The 18,638-nt window shown below is 42.4% G+C and overlaps 1 protein-coding gene across 3 annotated transcripts in view; it reads right to left on the reverse strand.

Moving 5' to 3' along the window:
• Window positions 1-18,638, reverse strand: part of LOC127654918 (integrin alpha-6-like) — a 76,311-nt gene that overhangs the window by 24,255 nt on the left and 33,418 nt on the right. For all 3 annotated transcript variants that reach the window (XM_052142475.1, XM_052142478.1, XM_052142476.1), the window contains exons 13-19: window positions 18,121-18,264; window positions 17,625-17,740; window positions 2,513-2,672; window positions 1,732-1,815; window positions 952-1,031; window positions 744-821; window positions 211-313 (exon numbers count right to left, since the gene is read on the reverse strand). In XM_052142475.1, coding sequence (XP_051998435.1) covers window positions 211-313; window positions 744-821; window positions 952-1,031; window positions 1,732-1,815; window positions 2,513-2,672; window positions 17,625-17,740; window positions 18,121-18,264 — 765 coding nt within the window. The remainder of the gene's footprint in view (window positions 1-210; window positions 314-743; window positions 822-951; window positions 1,032-1,731; window positions 1,816-2,512; window positions 2,673-17,624; window positions 17,741-18,120; window positions 18,265-18,638) is intronic.

An 18,638-nucleotide genomic window follows, 5' to 3' on the forward strand; every position in this document is an offset into this window, starting at 1 on the left:
ATTATCGATGTGTGAAAAAAGAATCGATCTCAAGTAAATATAATTATTTAACCAGTATATATTGAATAGCTTTTAATATTCTGCAAATACTGATATATGCGATACATTTGATTAATTAATCAGCATTTCATGTAATTAATTTGATAAAAGAATTTATCGGATTGACAGCCCAAAATATGACTGATTCTAAAGAATTATTTGAACATTTACTCTAAATTCATATTCAATCAAGCTGCCAACATTCTCCTCTGTCTTCATGGCACTTTCTCCTCTGACTTCACCTCCAAAATACACCTGAGAGGGCTTGGCCAACCTGATTAACAAGACAACACAACATTCAGATATAAACATGACGTGTGTACAGAGTCAGTCCTGGTAAGTACATGATGGTGGCAATACAGTATGCTTATACAGAAGTCATTAGCAGCTGCTTTTATCCTGGGGTTAAGTGTTTTGCTCAAGAGGATGGTGTTAATAGAGCAGGTTACTGATTTCAGTCATTCTTTAATTCTTCTTAATAAACCCTGCTTGGGATTGACCTTGAATCCCTTGCTTTAGAAGCTTGGATTCTTTCAAATAAAGTTACAATCAGTCCAACTGTGACATGTACATCACAAAAACTTACATTACTTGAACATAATAAATGCGTAAAACATTTGTGTTGGTATCATTGTCAAGTAATACACATCTAAGCACCTCCTAGTGATTCCTGATCAAATGAGAAATAAAATGAACATGCATACCCTTGTACAGAAAGTAGAAGTTCAATCACCACCTTGGCTTTGGCCTTTATTTGGCCTATTCCCTCCTGTAAACTCGTTCTGTAGGAGAACATTTATATCAGTTATCACAAAATGAAAATGCCTAATGGTTACATTTTTATTAAAATACCAAACATTTCAAAACCAATACTGTTTTTCTGGCAGAGGACATTTTCGAGATTAGACTTACGTTTCCAGCTGAAGGTCGATCTCCACCTCTTTGGTGTCGAGTGAAATCTTGCCAGTGCTCAGTATGATATAGAATGTTACCTACAAAACATTTATAAGATATTAGATGACAATAGATCACAACAGTGCCTGCTCACTTTTTCAGCCATGTTTCTCATTCATTTCTTCCATAGGGATTTCATAAATCCAACTTAAAAGAGCTCCAAGCAATGAACCAAACAAAACAGCACTGAGATTAATTTAAAACATTAAAATGTTTAATTTGAAGCAAAAACTAAACAAAATCGTACATCTTTACTGATGGAATTACCTACAATCCCATGAAGAATGGCGAATGATGTAAAAAAATATTAAACTCTTGATTTAAAGTTGTTTACAGTAAGTATAGAAATATATAGTGTTTAACATTTATTCAGATATATGCATCATATGAGTGGGTTTTCGCTGCAGAGCTCTTTTAACGTGGTTTGTTGACTGCAATTCTCTGATCGGTAGATTTTCTCCCTCAGAATCATGGGTAGTGTAGTTCTTCATCAGGAATTCAACTATTAAACACGAATTTTAAAAAATGAAGTTAAAATAACAAGACTGGAGACTTCAACAGGAGCATATTCCATCGATTAACAACCTCGGAACTCACTGTAGGTCTGTCTGTAAATTTATTAAACGAGATGTTTACAATCAATTCCCCTATGAAAAAAGGAATGGGATTTTTCCCCCAGACTATTGCATTCTATAAATTAGACAATGAACAATAGGGCATCTTTGAAGTATTACTGACCTCTGAATCTCGTTTAAATGGGTTTCCCAGCTCACAATCTGCTAGAGAGCCGTTCTGATTGGCTGCACAGATCACATGCTTATCCTATAGGATGACAGGGATTCAATTACACACCATTATACTGTAGCATAAAAGATTGACCATTGGACAATTACTAGGTGTTTTTAAGGGCTTCAGTGTAGATCTCCAGAGGGGAGGTTTGCTATTGTAAGGACTTTAGAGTATGAACCAAGGGTAACTGAAAAACAATGTCAGAAAAGACAAAGAAAGCATGAAAAAGAATGGTGTGCTGTTTCTCCCAGATTCTATTGAAATTTAACCTAAGCACAAATGCAAAATGTCAAGCAGAATTATCCATTATTTTAGTGGATTACCTGTATTAAAGGAGCCTCAAGAATTTGTGCTTGTCATCTGGGTTGATATCAGACAAACTAAAGAAGATCTGTGATGCTCTTGTGATTGTGCATGTATCTACTTTTTTACATTTTCTAATCGAATAACAGGTGAGGGGTGGTGCTTCACTGCTTCCGGGACGCATACAGGACGGATTAGCATTTGCACCTCAGATGTGATGTGGTCACATGCGTTTATAACCACAGTCGTATGTGGTTTTTGTGATCCAATCACAAAACCTTTAAGACTCCATTTAGACCTGCATTTAGGGATGACCGCATGTGATCAGATCACCCCAAATGCATCTTTATTCCAGGTGTAAACGAGGCTAAACTCACTAATATGTTGAAAGACAGATTACAGTGTTTTAAATGTGTGATACACTTACTGTAGTTCTCAGAGATCTGAATCCAGAGTATGACAGAGATTCATCAAACTGTCCCATCATTTTAGCTTCATGAGCATCATCTCCATTCCTGTTCCTCACCGTCACCTCTAGAGCAATGTCTTTCTGATCACTCAGAGAAATCACTGGAACTCCATTCTCCCTGAGAGACAGTTATCAAAAACTCCTTACTACAGAAGAACAAAAGAAAACTTTGTACCGTACATGCTTTTAAACCTTGGCTTGAATTAGTATGGGCGTTATCTCTTTTAAAGAGATCTATAATGCCCAAAAACACTTTATTCAAAAGTTATTCCACATTCAATGTATAATTCACACTAAACAATTACTCTCTACTATGATGAACATGTTTCAAATTTCTGATTTCAATGTCATTTTGATAATATTTGTGTATTATTATTGATTATTAATATTCTATTATCATTAGAATGATAATTTATTATTTTTATTATAATAATTTATACATTTTTTATGATAAAAAATAACCAGTGCAACAATTGTATTTTTAAATATTATAAATATTTGAGCACCCAATCAAACTCAGGTGGTGTAACCAACATTCAGGTAGCCATTGACATGTTCAATGCAGCGTTGCACAGACTGATTGACACCTGACTTAAAGCAGAGCATGTCAGTTACACATTTTGTCCAACTTTAGTCGGGCCACCGCCACGTAACTGCCACAAGCACGTATATAACAAAATTAAATGTCATGGTTACTGTTGAAACCTCCATTCGCTGATGGAGGGAACGAGACATGTGTCGAATGTAGTGACACAAGGGGTCTTTCTTGAGAGCCTCACGTACATCTGAACTTGAGAAAAGGCCAATGAGAAATTGGAAGACAGAATTTGCATGACCCGCCCCCGGACACACAGGTATAAAGGGAAGCAAGCGTGCGTCTGTCAGTCAGGTTTTTGCACTGAGGAGCCGAGAATAAGGTACGGCCATTTACATTGGTAGGTCTAGGGTCGCGGCAAGGGGGCACAACGTCTCGTTCCCTCCATCAGGGAACGGAGGTTACAACAGTAACCATGAAGTTCCCCTTCTGTCAATCACTCGACATTGTGTCGAATGTAGTGACACAAGGGGTCCCATTTCAAAGCGCCATGCACTAGACCATGTTACGTGAACCGCTGACACAGGTGCAAGCAGGCTGCTGCATGCTAGAAGCAACTGTATCGGTCACACGTAACACTCCCCAATGCCCCCAGAAAAAGGTGTCATATACAGACCTTAGGTTCCCAGCACCCCTAAGGAGGGAACAGGCGCTACATTACCATAATGGGAGCAAGCCAGAGCATAAAGCGGCTGGGGCTATCTTAAAGCTATGAATGCATGAATGCGTCGGGGAAGGCGATCTTTCCCGATCCTATTCTTTCAGGGGGAAAAGACCTGTGGTCTCCACAGGTCTCCCTGTGGAGACCACATCCTGCCCAGACTAGGGGGAGGTGATATGTGGCACCACATGTGTTGTCAATCCACATGTGGGAGTGGCGCGGTGGCAGGTCCTACCTAATGAGGGAGGAGCTCTACAAACACAGTGACCGGGGACAGAGGGACTGCCCAAGGGAGATGCGGGTCCGCCGACAGTGGGCCAAATTAATCACAGGGAGTTGCTTGAAGAGGGAATTAAGCCTGTGGAGCCCTACCCCAGTACAGAGCACTTGCGGCTTGTAGTGGGTCTGGTCGCAAATTCCTCCGCTGGATATGCAGGCCAGAAGGCTAGGGAGGAAGAACATCCAGGAAGCTACAGCTTGGTGGCTAACCTGGGAGAGAAAGCACACTGGATCATCTTGGTGAAGGGCGCTAGGTGCAAGCGGAACACCAGGTCGGCTGTTCCGTATTACCGAGTTCTACCGGCTCGGACCTGACAAAACACGAGATGAGACCGACTCAACCCTGTGATTGTACAATCTTGCAAAGGTGTTGGGTGTTGCCCAGCCCGCTTCTCTGCAGATGTCTGCTTAGGGAGGTAACGTTGGCCAGTGCCCACGAGGATGCCACACTTCTCGTTGAGTGTGCTCGAACCCACAAGGGGGCGGGCATGGTCTGAGTCTGGAAGGCCAAGGAAATGGCATCGACAACCCAGCGGGCAGCCTCAGTTTGAACACAGCATTCCCTTTCCGCCATCTGCCAAAGCAGACAAAGAGCTGCTCAGAACATCTAAACTTCTGCATGCGGTCCAAATAGATATGCAAAGCACGTACCGGACACAGCAACGAAGGCTGGGTCTGACTCCTCCTGGGGCAGCTTGCTTGCAAGTTCACGACCTGGTCCTTGAAGGGGGTCATAAGAACCTTGGGCACATAGCCCGGTCACAGTTTTAGGATGACACGAGTATCTGCTGGACCAAACTCCAGGCAAGTGTTGCTGACAGAGAATGCTTGCAGGTCCCTGTGAGAAATATAAATTGTACATGTGGTCTTTAGTTTGACATCTAACTCTGAATGTATGTGTGCGAATCACAGTGTGGCAGGGCGGAGGGCTGGGCCGGGTCGTGATCAGGAGTCCGGGAAGGAGGAGGGATACGCCGTAGTAGAGTTCTCGCCACTACCGTCCACCCCAACGGAGCAGCCGCGGCCATCTGCTGGGGGACGAGGAGCCCAGCCGCCTGAAAGAAGATGATGGCCGGCGACCGCAAGGGGAGAAGGGGCTCCTAGCCGACTGCCTGGAGCGGGCAGGGCCGCTGCAAGGCGCGGCTGTCGTCCGATAGAGGGTGGAGGAGTGGCCGAGGAACAACTGCGGCGTATCGGAGAACTGGCGAGTAAGAGGTTTTTTTTTCATCTCTCTCTCCTCTTTCTCTCTCACTGTCGCTCTGCGTTGGCCTTTTCCCTCTTTTAAATTTTACAGTTTTTTGGGGGTACTACACTGTTACTGGAAGTACCCCCCATTTTAATAATTTCTGTTTCCCTCCCCTTGTCCCCTCCCTCGTCCAGGTAGATTGGGATGACCTGCCGGCAGACAGCGCAGAAGGCGCGCCCTCCCCCAGGGAAAGGGGGGTGGTGTACATCAGGCCGGGGGCTCCCCAGCCTGAGAGAACGAGGGAGGAATGTGGCAGGGTGGAGGGCAGGGCCGGGTCGTGATCATACCCACCCTGTCCCGTATTAGGCTAATCAAGCCTCTGAGGTTTAAAGGTCGACTGCAGAGTATCGTGCGGGAGAGAGAGATCGTTAGCGGACATGTCCGTCATGTGTGTGTTTATGTTGTCTTTTAAGTTTCTCATGAAAATATTATTTATATATTGAAAAGCCGGTTCTCGCCTCCTCCTAGCCCATCCTTTAACTGTGTTACACACAGAATCACACCACACTCACGAAGAGTCCATGACCTTCATAGATGCTGTTAGTTTCTCTTGTCTTATCCTCTTTCAGAATGTTTTGTGCTCCAACCAGCACATACTCTTTTCCTTGAGTTAAATATCTCAGTCGGACATAACAAATATCTAGGACTGCTTGACCTCATATGATTACCGTTTCCATGCTATTCCGGTCAACATTTATTGTCCTTGGCTGTCTCGCAAGTCTTGCTATCACTATACTATTGGCTGTTGGTTGTTCTTTGTAATATGAAAGGTATAAATATTATGCTTGCTGTAATAAACTTTGAGTAGATTGAATAGAAACAACCGTGTGTTGTTTCTTCTCCCTTCATGAAGTCTCCAGATCCGCAGACTCCCGACTGCACTTGAAAGGGACCGAGGAATTCTTGATGGTAGAAGTGTTATGTGCTAAACAGCGAGATCCAAGTTTCATTCCTAACAGTTTGGGGGCTCGTCCGGGATACCTCACAAACAGGTAGGGTCAATTTTTTGATGAACTTATGTTGACCTGTTTGTTGGAGTATCTCTGAACCATATAGTGTGCATGTGGTGGACTCCCTAAGGAAAAAGGGAACATTTTTGCTCTGCAAGGATGCAGAAAGGGAGCTGATCACTCCATTTTGACCAGTGCACATTGAAAAATGAATTTAATAAAAAATAATTAGGAAAGAGTTTCTCTGTATCAGTGCGGCCCTGGAAAGGGAGCTCTAGCAGTTTAACGCCTCACTAAGGTGGGAAGAGGACGGATACAGTCCTAGGGAAACAAATTAGAATTAGAATTAAAAAATATTGAACTTCCAGAACTATTGAGGAAAAAACAGCTGCATGCCCAGTTCTGCAGGCGTTGGAGGCTGTGTGTTTGGAGAATTATATGTTACCTGTTATATGTTTGTTATTTGTTGGGACTGTTATTTGGTATTTGTTGGCATTTTTATGTACTTATGAGAGTATCCGTGGGAATTGGGACTGAAGTGTGATTGCATATGGGAGTGTGTGGTGCGTCCTTAAAAATAGAAGGAACACAGAGTGTATGTTGTATGTGCCCTATAAATAAAGGGACAAGTGTGAATACAATCCCCTGAAAGGGATACGATGAATGGAATAAATGTTGTCTAAATAAATGAAAATTGTCTTTCATGTATTGAATGAATTTTGGGAATGAAAGCTGTCTTGTGAAACTTTAATTAAGGGAAAAGTATAAAAACTTTCAGAAATATTGGCTTTGTGGATTGATCCTGTAGGCATTAGAACTGTGTGTTGGAACTGTTATTTGTTATATGTTGACATTTGATGTGTTTGAAGAGCTATCTGTATTGTTGAGCAACAGCTGAACGTAAAAGCTTCTGAAATTATTGGCTGATTAAGTAAAGTTATGACATTTTTAGACTACTATATATATATTTAAGCTCTGATACATACATGGGAAATGTGCATGGTTACAGTCACACCTCGATGGTTCAAATTGATAAAATGCAAGTGCAACTTGGCACTCAAATAATAACATTTCCATTAGATAAACAGAATTGAAAACTGCTATTGGCATGGTTGCAGATCAGAGGGCCCCTGGTTTTCAACACAATGCCAATACGCAATGAAGAACATGATAAAAGGATAGACGGTCTGAAAGGAATAAACACCTACTGACCCATTACAATTTTGGAGGGGAAAAATACCATCAATTGTGACTCAGCCATCAAATTACAGAAGTTGGATTACTTTTGAATTACACTTTTAAAGTATAGGCATAATAGTACTGTACATGACCGTAAAATTATGATTGCGATCATGGAATTTCTATTGTAATTATGTTTAATACCGCATACCACTGATGAAAATGTTAACTGTAATAATCGTTCCACTAACTATGACAGAGGCACTAGCATTATGCGGAAAAAATTATTACCCGACCCAGTTAAGTATCTTCTACAGTACGTGAATATTTTAAAGAAACTTACGACTTACAGTCAATTGACCGGATGGGATTATAGATTCATACTGTCCAAAACCTTACCTCCAGAAATAACTGAACTGATATTAATTGATAAAGTGCCTTTGTTGGATAAAAAAAAAGAAAAAAGGAAAAAACTTAATTAGTACAATTCATGTGTAAATCCAAATCTATGGTAAAAAAGGGTGAAAGGACCCTCAGTGGGATTATAAATACATAAAAGAGTCATATGAGATGTGGAAGAAAATAAAACAATTCTGGGACAAAGGTCCTGAACAAAAACAGACTAATCAAATGCGCGCAGCGTTCTCTGTTTCAAAACAAGCTGCCTAAATATGATATTATCGCGAACAAAGCTTTAACCCCTAACCTCCCAAAGTCACCATGCGCACTGTTGTATCCCGATTTAACACAATTTAAAGGGTAACTCATTCGCTGCAGACGCGGACGTATTCGATTCAGATTCAAAGAAAGATACGAGCGAAGGTACAACAGCTGCATTTCCTTTATCAAGTGCCCAGACGGATATCATATCGTTTCAATAACATTGTCAGAGACGATGGCTATATGCAAAGAATTACCATATATAAGCCGCATACCTTTATCATCGATACAGGCACATCTAAACATTCATTAACAGCGCATTGCTATGAGGGCTCTATTACGGGACACACTCTAAACTTTGTGGGAATTAATGGCATTCCATTTAAGTGTCATATGACACCGAAATTACCCATAACATCTCCAGATAACACAAACCTTTTTAAAATGCATGATTTTGTGATTTTGCCTGACTCTCCGTTCTGCCTGCTGGTCTGTGATCCGATAAAAAAAATGTAAAAAATAAATAAAAAATCGGATTCTAACTCATTACAATTGCTGTTTCCCTCAGTATATTGTTAGTCTGTGTATACAGGAGATTGCAGAGAAGTTTGCAGCTCAACGTCTGTCCGCACTTCTGTTGCGAAACAGGAAATGCTCAACATCGACCCAGCGGTATGGGCCGCCCACAAAGATGAGGCGGGCCTTATTGATATCAGACCATATGTTGCAAAACTCCGCTCTGACATGTCGGTATATAGCAAAACAATACCCTCTATCCAAGGAAAAGGAGGAAGGTATAGGTCCCATAATACAACAATGTCTGAGTAAAGGTATTATAAACTCTCCATTTAACACTCCAATTAACCCAGTAAAAAAGGCTAATGGCACCTGGCGAATGAGACCAGATTTAAGAAAAGTGAATGATCTGGTCATACCATTATCTACCCTGGTGCCGGATGTGCAGACGGTATTGGCTTCGATACCTGTACATCATGACTGCTATACTGTTATTGACCTATGCTCTGTAAAATGCTCTGTTTTTTTCCAGTGTTCCTGTTTCCCCTGTGACACAGCCACTGTTCGCATTCACATACGAGGGAACACAGTTCAAGTGGACCAGACTCCCACAGGGTTTTCGAGACTCGCCCGCGGTATTCTCCGCTGTAGTGCACACAACGTTAAAGGACACAAAGCTGCCACTACAGACTTGCCTGCTTCAGTACGCCAACGACATACTGGTGACTGGGGACTCCCCTGAAAGCTGTGAAATGGCATCCACCATTGTCTGCAATGTGGTGGCAAATGCCGGCTTCAAAGCCTCTAAGGATAAACTGCAGTGGGTGAGACCCAAAGTGAGCTACTTAGGTCACATGTTGACTGCAGGCACAGTTTCACTATCTCTTGACAGGGTGAAACTAATATTGACTTTTCAACATCCCAAAACACAGATGCAAAGCTTCCTGGGTCTAGTGAACTATTGCAGGTCATGGGTACCGAACTGTTCTTTATACGATCACCCTCTCAGGTCCACAACCACCGACTCAGCTCCAGAACACATTGTATGGACCAGCGAATTGAATATCGCATTTCAGAGCCTGAAGGAAGTGCTAACTCAGACAACAGCCCTGGGTCTACCAGACTACACCAAGCCTTTCCATTTATATGTGCATGAAAGCGGGGGCACCGCGGCCGTGATCCTCGCACAGGCTCATGGGGGCCCATATAGGCCTATTGCCTATTTGTCCAAAACACTCGATACAGTTGCTAGAGGCCTGCCTGCGTGCCTGCGTTCAGTGGCTGCCACAGCGTTGATGGTTCAGGACGCTGAGCGCATAATGTTATCGCACCCTCTTACCATCCACACCCCTCACCAGGTAAGAGTGATTTTGCAAAATCTCACCACACAACACATGACTGATACGAAGCTACCCTCCTAGCAACAGCTAATTTGACCATCACTTCCACATCAACAACACATGGCCTTACACTATGTTTGCAAAAAATGTTAACCAAGGGGGCATTTAACTACGAACATGACTGCATGTCACAAATCGCAGACCAAACCTCTTGCAGAGGTTTCAACGTCCGCTCTGGAGGAGGGGGATTATTGGTATATAGATGGATCATGTTCAAAACCGAATGATTCAGTATATTGGTGCGGCTATTCAGTAACCCAACTTCCAGGTACCGTAATTGAGGCATATTCATTACCGTACAAATCAGCACAGGCGGCAGAGCTGTTTGCATTAATTAGAGCATGCCAATTGGTGAAAGGAATACCCATTAACATATACAAAGACTCACAATATGCATATGGGGTGGTGCACGATTTCGCAAAAATGTGGGAAGAGAGGGATTTCAAGACAGCTTAAGGAAAACCCATACCACACCAAAACCTAGTTGCAGAATTACTCAGAGCAGCACAACTCCCAATGAAATTGGCTGTCATAAAGGTCACAAGCCACATGGCAGGGGAGGCGAGAGGGAACAGATTGGCTGATTAAGTAGCAAAGTTGGCTTCAAAGGAAGTCGTGATAAGACCAGATCTAAATCAGGCTGAAGAAACCATTTCTATGATGCAGAAAACTTTAGTAAAAGATATTGGCTTAAAACTTTTACAGGCAAACCCATCCAAATCTGATATTCAACATTGGGCCTTGAATGAAGTGAAACCTGATCAGAGTAATTTGTTAAGAGACAAGCAGGGTCGTCTGGTCCTGCCCAAAATGGAATTACACCATCAAGTGTAACTGAACTCTCTCCCTTTGAGATACTAATGGGTAGCCCTTTCCCGACCCCGTGGATCAAAGGTCGCACTGGCTTTCTCTCCACAGGTGACACGGAGGTGGTGATCGAGGAATACGTGGATTCTCTAATCAAAACATTGAATGGCATTAATGATAATATCTCTGTCTCTCCCTATACCCACAGAAAAACCCACTCACCCATTTGTTCCAAATCAGCAGGTCCTAATCCACAGATTTAAACCAACAAAGACTGGAGAACCACGATACCAAGGTCCGGCAACGGTCATAGCCATGACCCGAACAGCAGTCCTGACCGATCTACAGCCACAGTGGATACATGCAAGCTGCGTTAAGCCAGCACGAGAGGAGGGATTGAAAGGTGACTGTTGAGTGCAACCCCACTGAAGGAGCTGAACACGCAGCGTCAGTGGCAAGCACAACGCAGGAGCCTGAAGGTCCTGAAGAACCACGATATATGTGGGACCTATTGATAATCCAAGCAAGTGGAAGGCATAGAAATAGGCCCAAAACAGCCTGGTGTTGTTTATTTGGACACCACCCTACCTGTGCAAAGTGTGATCCGGGCCGAGAGAAACAACCCCTAGTCACACAAAAGGATGAAGGAAATCATGATGATACTGACCGCTCTCGGAGCCGTCACAGCTGTAAAGCACCTTAGTGATCTCGAGCACCACGATCCACCCCACTAATACGCCACAAACTTGTGGTAGCTATTAGCTAATTACACAGCCTGCTCGGCACACCCCAACGAACCATGTTATGTTTGTTCCCACTTTCCCCATAGTTCCAAGCACATGGGAACAAAAGTTACTGAACTAAGTTATCTTGAACCCCTGAAGAGGACGACGCATTACAAAGACACCACCCCAGCAGATCAAGCACTGAGGGTAATACAGTACTTTCGCCAGAGAAACGGTTCTGGAGCATTGCACAAGGTGATGTATTATCCATACCCTATAACTTAACTTGCCATGAACGAAGAGGAGGTAGTGACCCAGTAGGTAACATACCCGATGAACACTGCAGGATCACCTGTCAGAGCACACCTTGGGGAACCCGGTCGATCTGCTGCCAATGGTGCCTGAGGAAATGTGACCGGTACTCCATGGGGGTCTTCTTAGTGCAGAATCAAATTAAACTCGCACAGTTTAATCTTGACAATAGCCTATCATCATACACCAAAAAGACCTGCTCAAACACCATAACGGATTTTGAGCCACACCGGCAGCAATCATACACCTGGATGCGGGCCTCACGGGCAGCCTGGAGACATTGCTCGGATGTGTGCCTCCGTGATACACACCCCTTAACCCCCAAGGTTGATGGAACTAGGTCCATGAGAGGGGTACAATGGCTCTGTGGACATAAACTACATGCCTCATTACCAAATGACTGGACCGGATGATGTGCTCTAGTCAACAGCTCTGGATCAGTGATGATAATCAGGGTGAGGCCAAATAGCTCCATAGGACACAGTCGAGTGAAGAGGTCACCTTCATCAACTCTGACCCAGCCAAACTACCCTCCGGAAGATCAACGAATATGGGGCAGAGTGGACAAGTTTTTCCAATACTTTTTTGCCCCCTTTGGCGTAGTAAGTGTTATGAATCAGATCGAAATGAATAGGTTTGAAGCATGTTGTACGTACATCCCAGAAGAGGATGGAGCAGGTGGAATCATAGAGCAAGGTATAAGAAATAAGAGGTCACAAGACCGCGCCAATGGGGATGTTGATTTCTTTTCAGGTTTTTGGATGTTCATTTATAAAATTGAACATTACTTAATGGTCATATTCTGTGTTTTGCTTGTATTTTTCATCATCGCCTGCCTATGGCCTTGTTTTATGGCTTTAATCAAACAAATGATTTCCAGCTCTATTAGCTTAGTGGTAAGACCACCTCACGTTACTTATTGACCCCTAAGAATGAGCGAAGAAGATACGAGGGTAAAATTCCCATGGTAAAGGGTTTAGCATGGTACAATGTTAATAGTACAAAATCTGATTGTGATAATTTTATGATCAAAGGGAGCATTGTGAGAAATATAAATTGTACATGCGGTCTTTAGTTTGACATCTAACTCTGAATGTATGTGTGTGAATCACAGAATCACACCACACGCACGAAGAGTCCATGACCTTCATAGATGCTGTTAGTTTCTCTTGTCTTATCCTCTTTCAGAATGCTTTGCGCTCCAACCAGCACATACTCTTTTTCCTTGAGCTAAATATCTCAGTCGGACATAACAATATCTAGGACTGCTTGACCTCATATGATTACCGTTTCCATGCAATTCCAGTCAACATTTATTGTCCTTGGCTGTCTTACATGTCTTGCTATCACTATACTATTGGCTGTTGGTTGTTCTTTGTAATATGAAAGGTATAAATATTATGCTTGCCGTAATAAACTTTTAGTAGATTGAATAGAAACAACCGTGTGTTGTTGTTCTTTCTTCTCCCTTCATGAAGTCTCCAGATCCGCAGAATCCCGACTGCACTTACCTGGGCATGCACTGAAAGGGACCGAGGAATTCTTGATGGTAGAAGTGTTATGTGCTAAACTAAAGCGAGATCCAAGTTTAATTCCTAACAGTCCCCAATCCTCTTGATGGAAGCTGGCACTATCAGGAGTGCCGTCTTCAAGGAGAGGTATATGGTAGTGACCTACCTCGACCGCATGTGGTAGGTCACTCAGATATTCCATACGTGGAGGTCCCAGAGGTCTGGGCGTGGATGCCCCTTCCGTGGGAAAGAAGGTCCTTCCTCAGGGGTATTTGTCAGGGAGGTGCTGTCGCGAGGAGCGTGAGATCCAAGAACCAAGTCCGAGTGGGCCAGTAAGGAGCCACTAAGGTGATTTGTTCCTCGTCCTCCCTTACCTTCCACAGCACTAGTGCAAGAACGCTCACTGGGGGAAATGCGTACTAGCGCAGCTCCCGGGGCCAGCTGTGTGTCAGCGTGTCTATCCCAAGAGGGGCCCTGTTAGGGAGTACCAGAGCGGTCAGTGGGAAAGAGATCTACCTGTGCCATGCCGAACCTGCCCAAATTCAGCCAGACCACCTGGGGGTGAAGCCTCCAATCTCCGCTGAGCGAGACCTGTCGCGACAGCATGTCCGCTGTCGTATTGAGGTTGCCCGGGATATGAATGGCGTGCAGCGACCTGAGTCACTGCTGACTCCAAAGGAGGAGATGGCGGGCGACACATCTGGACACCTGCTGTAGGGGGACTCTAGTCTGCAGAAAACAGAGGTCTGTCCAAGGGTTGAAAGTCTGACAGCAGGAAGGGGTGATTAACACACGGTATGTGCCATGGAGCCATGCCCATCTCGGGACTCGAGGCTAAAGCCAGTGCTGAAGCGGTCTCATATTCATGCCCCAAGAGCCTCTGGAACTGTTTTAGAGGAACCGCTATGCCGGGCTCGAAGAGAGCTAGGCACCTTAGCACTGACTGCGTGCGATTGTTCATGAGGCCCGCTGTCATTGAGACTGAGTCTAACTCCATGCTGAGAAAAGAGATGCTCTGAACCGGGGAGAGCTTGCTCTTTTCCCAGTTGACCTGAAGCCCTAGACGGCTGAGGTACCTGAGCACCTGGTCCCTGTGAGCGCATAGTAACTCTCGAGAATGAGCTAGAATGAGCCAGTCGTCGAGGTAATTGAGTATGCGGATGCCCACTTCTTGTAGCAGGGCAAACTGCACTGAAGCGCCTAGCCGTCGAATGGAACCGTAGGAAGGTTGATGTCGAGGCAGAATGGAGACGTCGAAGTATGCGTACTTCAGGTCTAACACTGCAAACTAATCTGATGCCGAAAGTAAGTTAAAATCTGTTTCTGAGTGACAGGGTTCTTGCACCATTTTAAAAGTAAAATTTAATTCTTTTTAAGACCTTTTTAAGACCTCAACAAATATAATTTAAGACCCAAAAATGTCATAATTTCTTTGGAATACTCAATTTATTGCCTCCTACAATGGAAATCAAAACTTAAAGTTTTCCATTTGTTATCAATTATGTGCAATGTGTAAACTCTGCAAAAATACTTTTTCATGAGACCTTTTTTTCAAATTAGGAGACAGTATAATAACTAACAATAACCCTTCCAACACTGTTTGGCCAATATAGATGTAAACAATCAAAGCTCACAGTTGGCATTTTCATTTATTTATTTTTTTGTTCCTTTGTGATGCAGAACAGAGCCAACATAACATACAAGTTGGATTACACTAAACAACACAATGCATTGCATGAAGGAACCATATAGAATAATGATAATAATAACACTTGAAGCGGACTCCATCATGGCTCAGTGGGAGACAGAATAATAATACTTCCAACACTTAAAGCAGTCGCCATCATAAATAAGCTCAATAATGAAAGTCCTCAAAACAGCCTTTCGCAAGCCAAAAAGTTGACAAATAATGTACATAACTGTTTGAAAAGTCCAGAATCGCAAATGAATGTCCATTTGTTTGCTCTTTGTCGTTTTATTCATACTTTTGTCAAACATGACAACATATGGTTTCTCACTAACGTTGCACGATAGCTCCTTGATGAATGAAGCGATGCCATATTTGGCGACATATGCCGCTTTATTTTCACCACAGGTGAATGACTTTGCAAGCTGCGAATCGGGGAACATGGCAGCAAAAACGCCACTTATGTCATCATTAGATTTAAATGAATTGTGCCTCGTCACAGTATGGAGAACCCACAGTACCTCTCTGCCTTTTGGGTGTCTGGCGGTGAAATGAAACTTGTTATAGCCGACTGAGAGGTGGCGTCTGAACTTGTAACGTCGTTAGGTCGTGCTGCAAACAATGCAGGGATTAACCTGGCCCCGCTATGGCTAGCTGCTGCAACGTAACACTGGTGCTTTCCTCCTTTCATATGCGACTCGACGGCTTTGAGCCCCATGGTCCCTAATGAAAAGTTCTTTTTGCATAATTTACACATTGCCTCGTTGTTTTTAGCCGGCGCCAACCACCTCCTAAATGCATCCTCTTCCATCCACTTGTCGTTAAATTTGCACTTCCCCATCTTCTTTGCATTTTGAACCTCACATCGACAACCGCGTAATGGCGACATGCAGCCTGACGTCAGCGTCTGTAGCCGACGTACCGTAAACAGCTATTAAATCGCAGAGACTCATTTCACACAATACTAAATTAATCAACTATTAGATGTTTTACAGTGGGCCACTGTGCTTTCTCATCGCCATTAAGCGCACCGGCAAAAAATTTAATACCTACAGCAATTTTACGGTAAATTTAAGACAATTTAAGACCTTAATTACCCGAATTTTAATTTAAGACATTTTAAGACTTTTTAAGGACCCGCGGGAACCCTGAGTGAGCATTTTGAACGGGAGTTTGTGTAAAGCCCGGTTGAGAACTCACAAGTCCAAGATTGGCCGCAACCCACCACATTTTTGGGTACGATCAAGTAAGGGCTGTAGAGACAGCCCTTACTTCAAACAAATGGACTATTGACAACTTTCCTTTTGATGTTTACAATTGTAAATGCCAGTCAAAGAGATTCTCTCGATCGCCATGTCATCAGGCCACGCTCAAACAGTCAATGTTTTGGATTGACAACCGCGAGTATATAACCAAACTCACAATTGAATTCTAATACCTGAACCATAGTAACTAAAGTAAATATCAAAGATGGCGCTGTCCATACACCAGCATGTCTTTCACAATTGACACAGCATTATTAAATAAACAAGTCCTATCGAGCAATCGAAACCGTCGAAGGGGTACCTCCTGGTTAATGCACCACACGCCACTGCTGCAATCATGTCTGCATGCTATGCATACCTTTAGTCATTGTTGTGTCTGCATGTCGAATTAGTTCTTATGTACAATTATTATGTTTAATTACTTTGGAGAGGCTTTTAGACACATGGAGACGTTTTGGACACTATGATAAATTATTTTTGTAATGCTATAACTTTTAATTGCTTTTTTGTATCAACACAAATCTATTCTCAGATACAGTTGACATGATTGGGAACAAAAAAAGACACTTCAACATTCATTATATCAGAGATATATCACGACAAATAAGAAAAACAAGAATAAATTTACATTTTTTTTATTATTTTTCAGCAGTTGAGTGTTAAGAAATGTATCATAATATATATTGTTAAAAATGTTGAAGTGATACCAAACACTTGACACTCCTTGTTTGTTTTTGTCAAGTTATAAGCCTTTCATTGAATGAATGCTAAATGTGTTTATATTCACATGTATTCAAGGTGCAAATAAAGTATTTTAATACCTTTTAATTGATGGTTACACCAATTTCTTTTTAAAGCCATTAAATCATTTTTATGATTTTTTTTTTGAAAATGCTATAAATATATTTCTAAAATGTATAAAACTAACATGGAAACAAAAATTACATTTGTACAAACCTGGCATGTGTTTTAAATGATATTTTTTAAAGGATTTCTTATTTTCATCACCTCAGAAATCCTTAAGTGTCTTTTGGCCATAATTTGTTATAATATAATTAGTTATACATATTTTGAAAAGTATTGATACATTTAGATTTGGCAATTCTCTAATAAACACAAGCTTTCTGACAGTAGATTTCCGGAGGTCAGGAAAAGGTTCATGCTTTATTAACTGCTGTGATCTGGTTGTATTTGATTCATGCAGCATGTTTTAATGCATGTCTATGGGGTTTCTTTAGCATGCTTTGAGTAGTGTGTGATGTTTTGTTGATACATACAGAGGAAGAGGAGGGAACACATCCTGGTTGGCCTCTCTGTAGCAAAACCTGTACTGCAGGTGTAAGTTACTCTGACAGATGTTGTCAGTGCCACAACCCTCCTTCAGGAAGTTCACCTGGGCCAGGAAAGTTAGGAAATCAAATTGTGAGTTTAATATATTTTTTCTTTAAAATAATTGCAATAATTTTTGTATGTGCATCGTTTCTTGTTGACATTTATTTCGTTTTTTGTTGATGGTGACGTTATTTGAGGTTCACAAGCATGTACACTGAACAGATATTTTTAGTACTACAAAGCAAAATGCTTAACTTTACTAAAAAGAATGAAGTTTACACATGTTATAAGGTTGTAGAAAGATTAATTAAGTTCCTTTACTTTTTCCAAGGCAATTAGTCAATAATTCATTATTATTAAAATATTAAAGTGAATTATGTTTTACAGTAAAGGATCCCACAAGGTTACTAAATGAGGTTGTGTGCAGTCAGCTGTGTGTACCTCAGTAATGGTCTTGTTGGGCACAGTGGAGTCCAGTATTGGCACTAGCTGTGGCAATGAGCTCTGACGTTTGCCTCTCTTAGCACTCTGAATGGCCACAGACACTTCGATAGGAATTGCTCTCAGTTTATCCCTGATTCCATCCTGAAAATTATTATATAACAGATGCAACTCAAAATATACAGAAATGTACAGTACATCAGGGCCTGGGTAGCTCAGCGAGTATTGACGCTGACTACCACCCCTGGAGTCACAAGTTTGAATCCAGGGCATGCTAAGTGACTCATGCCAGGTCTCCTAAGCAACCAAATTGGCCCGGTTGCTAGGAAGGGTAGAGTCACATGGGGTAAATTAATGTTGCGATTAATGTTTCTCACTCTCAATGGGGCACGTGGTAAATTGTGTGTGGATCACGGAGAGTAGCATGAGCCTCCACATGCTGTGAGTCTCTGCGGTGTCATGCACAATGAGCCAAGTGATAAGATGAGCAGGACAGTCTCAGAAGCGGAGGCAACCGA

Source organism: Xyrauchen texanus, chromosome 14 (assembly GCF_025860055.1).
Source record: "Xyrauchen texanus isolate HMW12.3.18 chromosome 14, RBS_HiC_50CHRs, whole genome shotgun sequence".
Taxonomy (NCBI): domain Eukaryota; kingdom Metazoa; phylum Chordata; class Actinopteri; order Cypriniformes; family Catostomidae; genus Xyrauchen; species Xyrauchen texanus.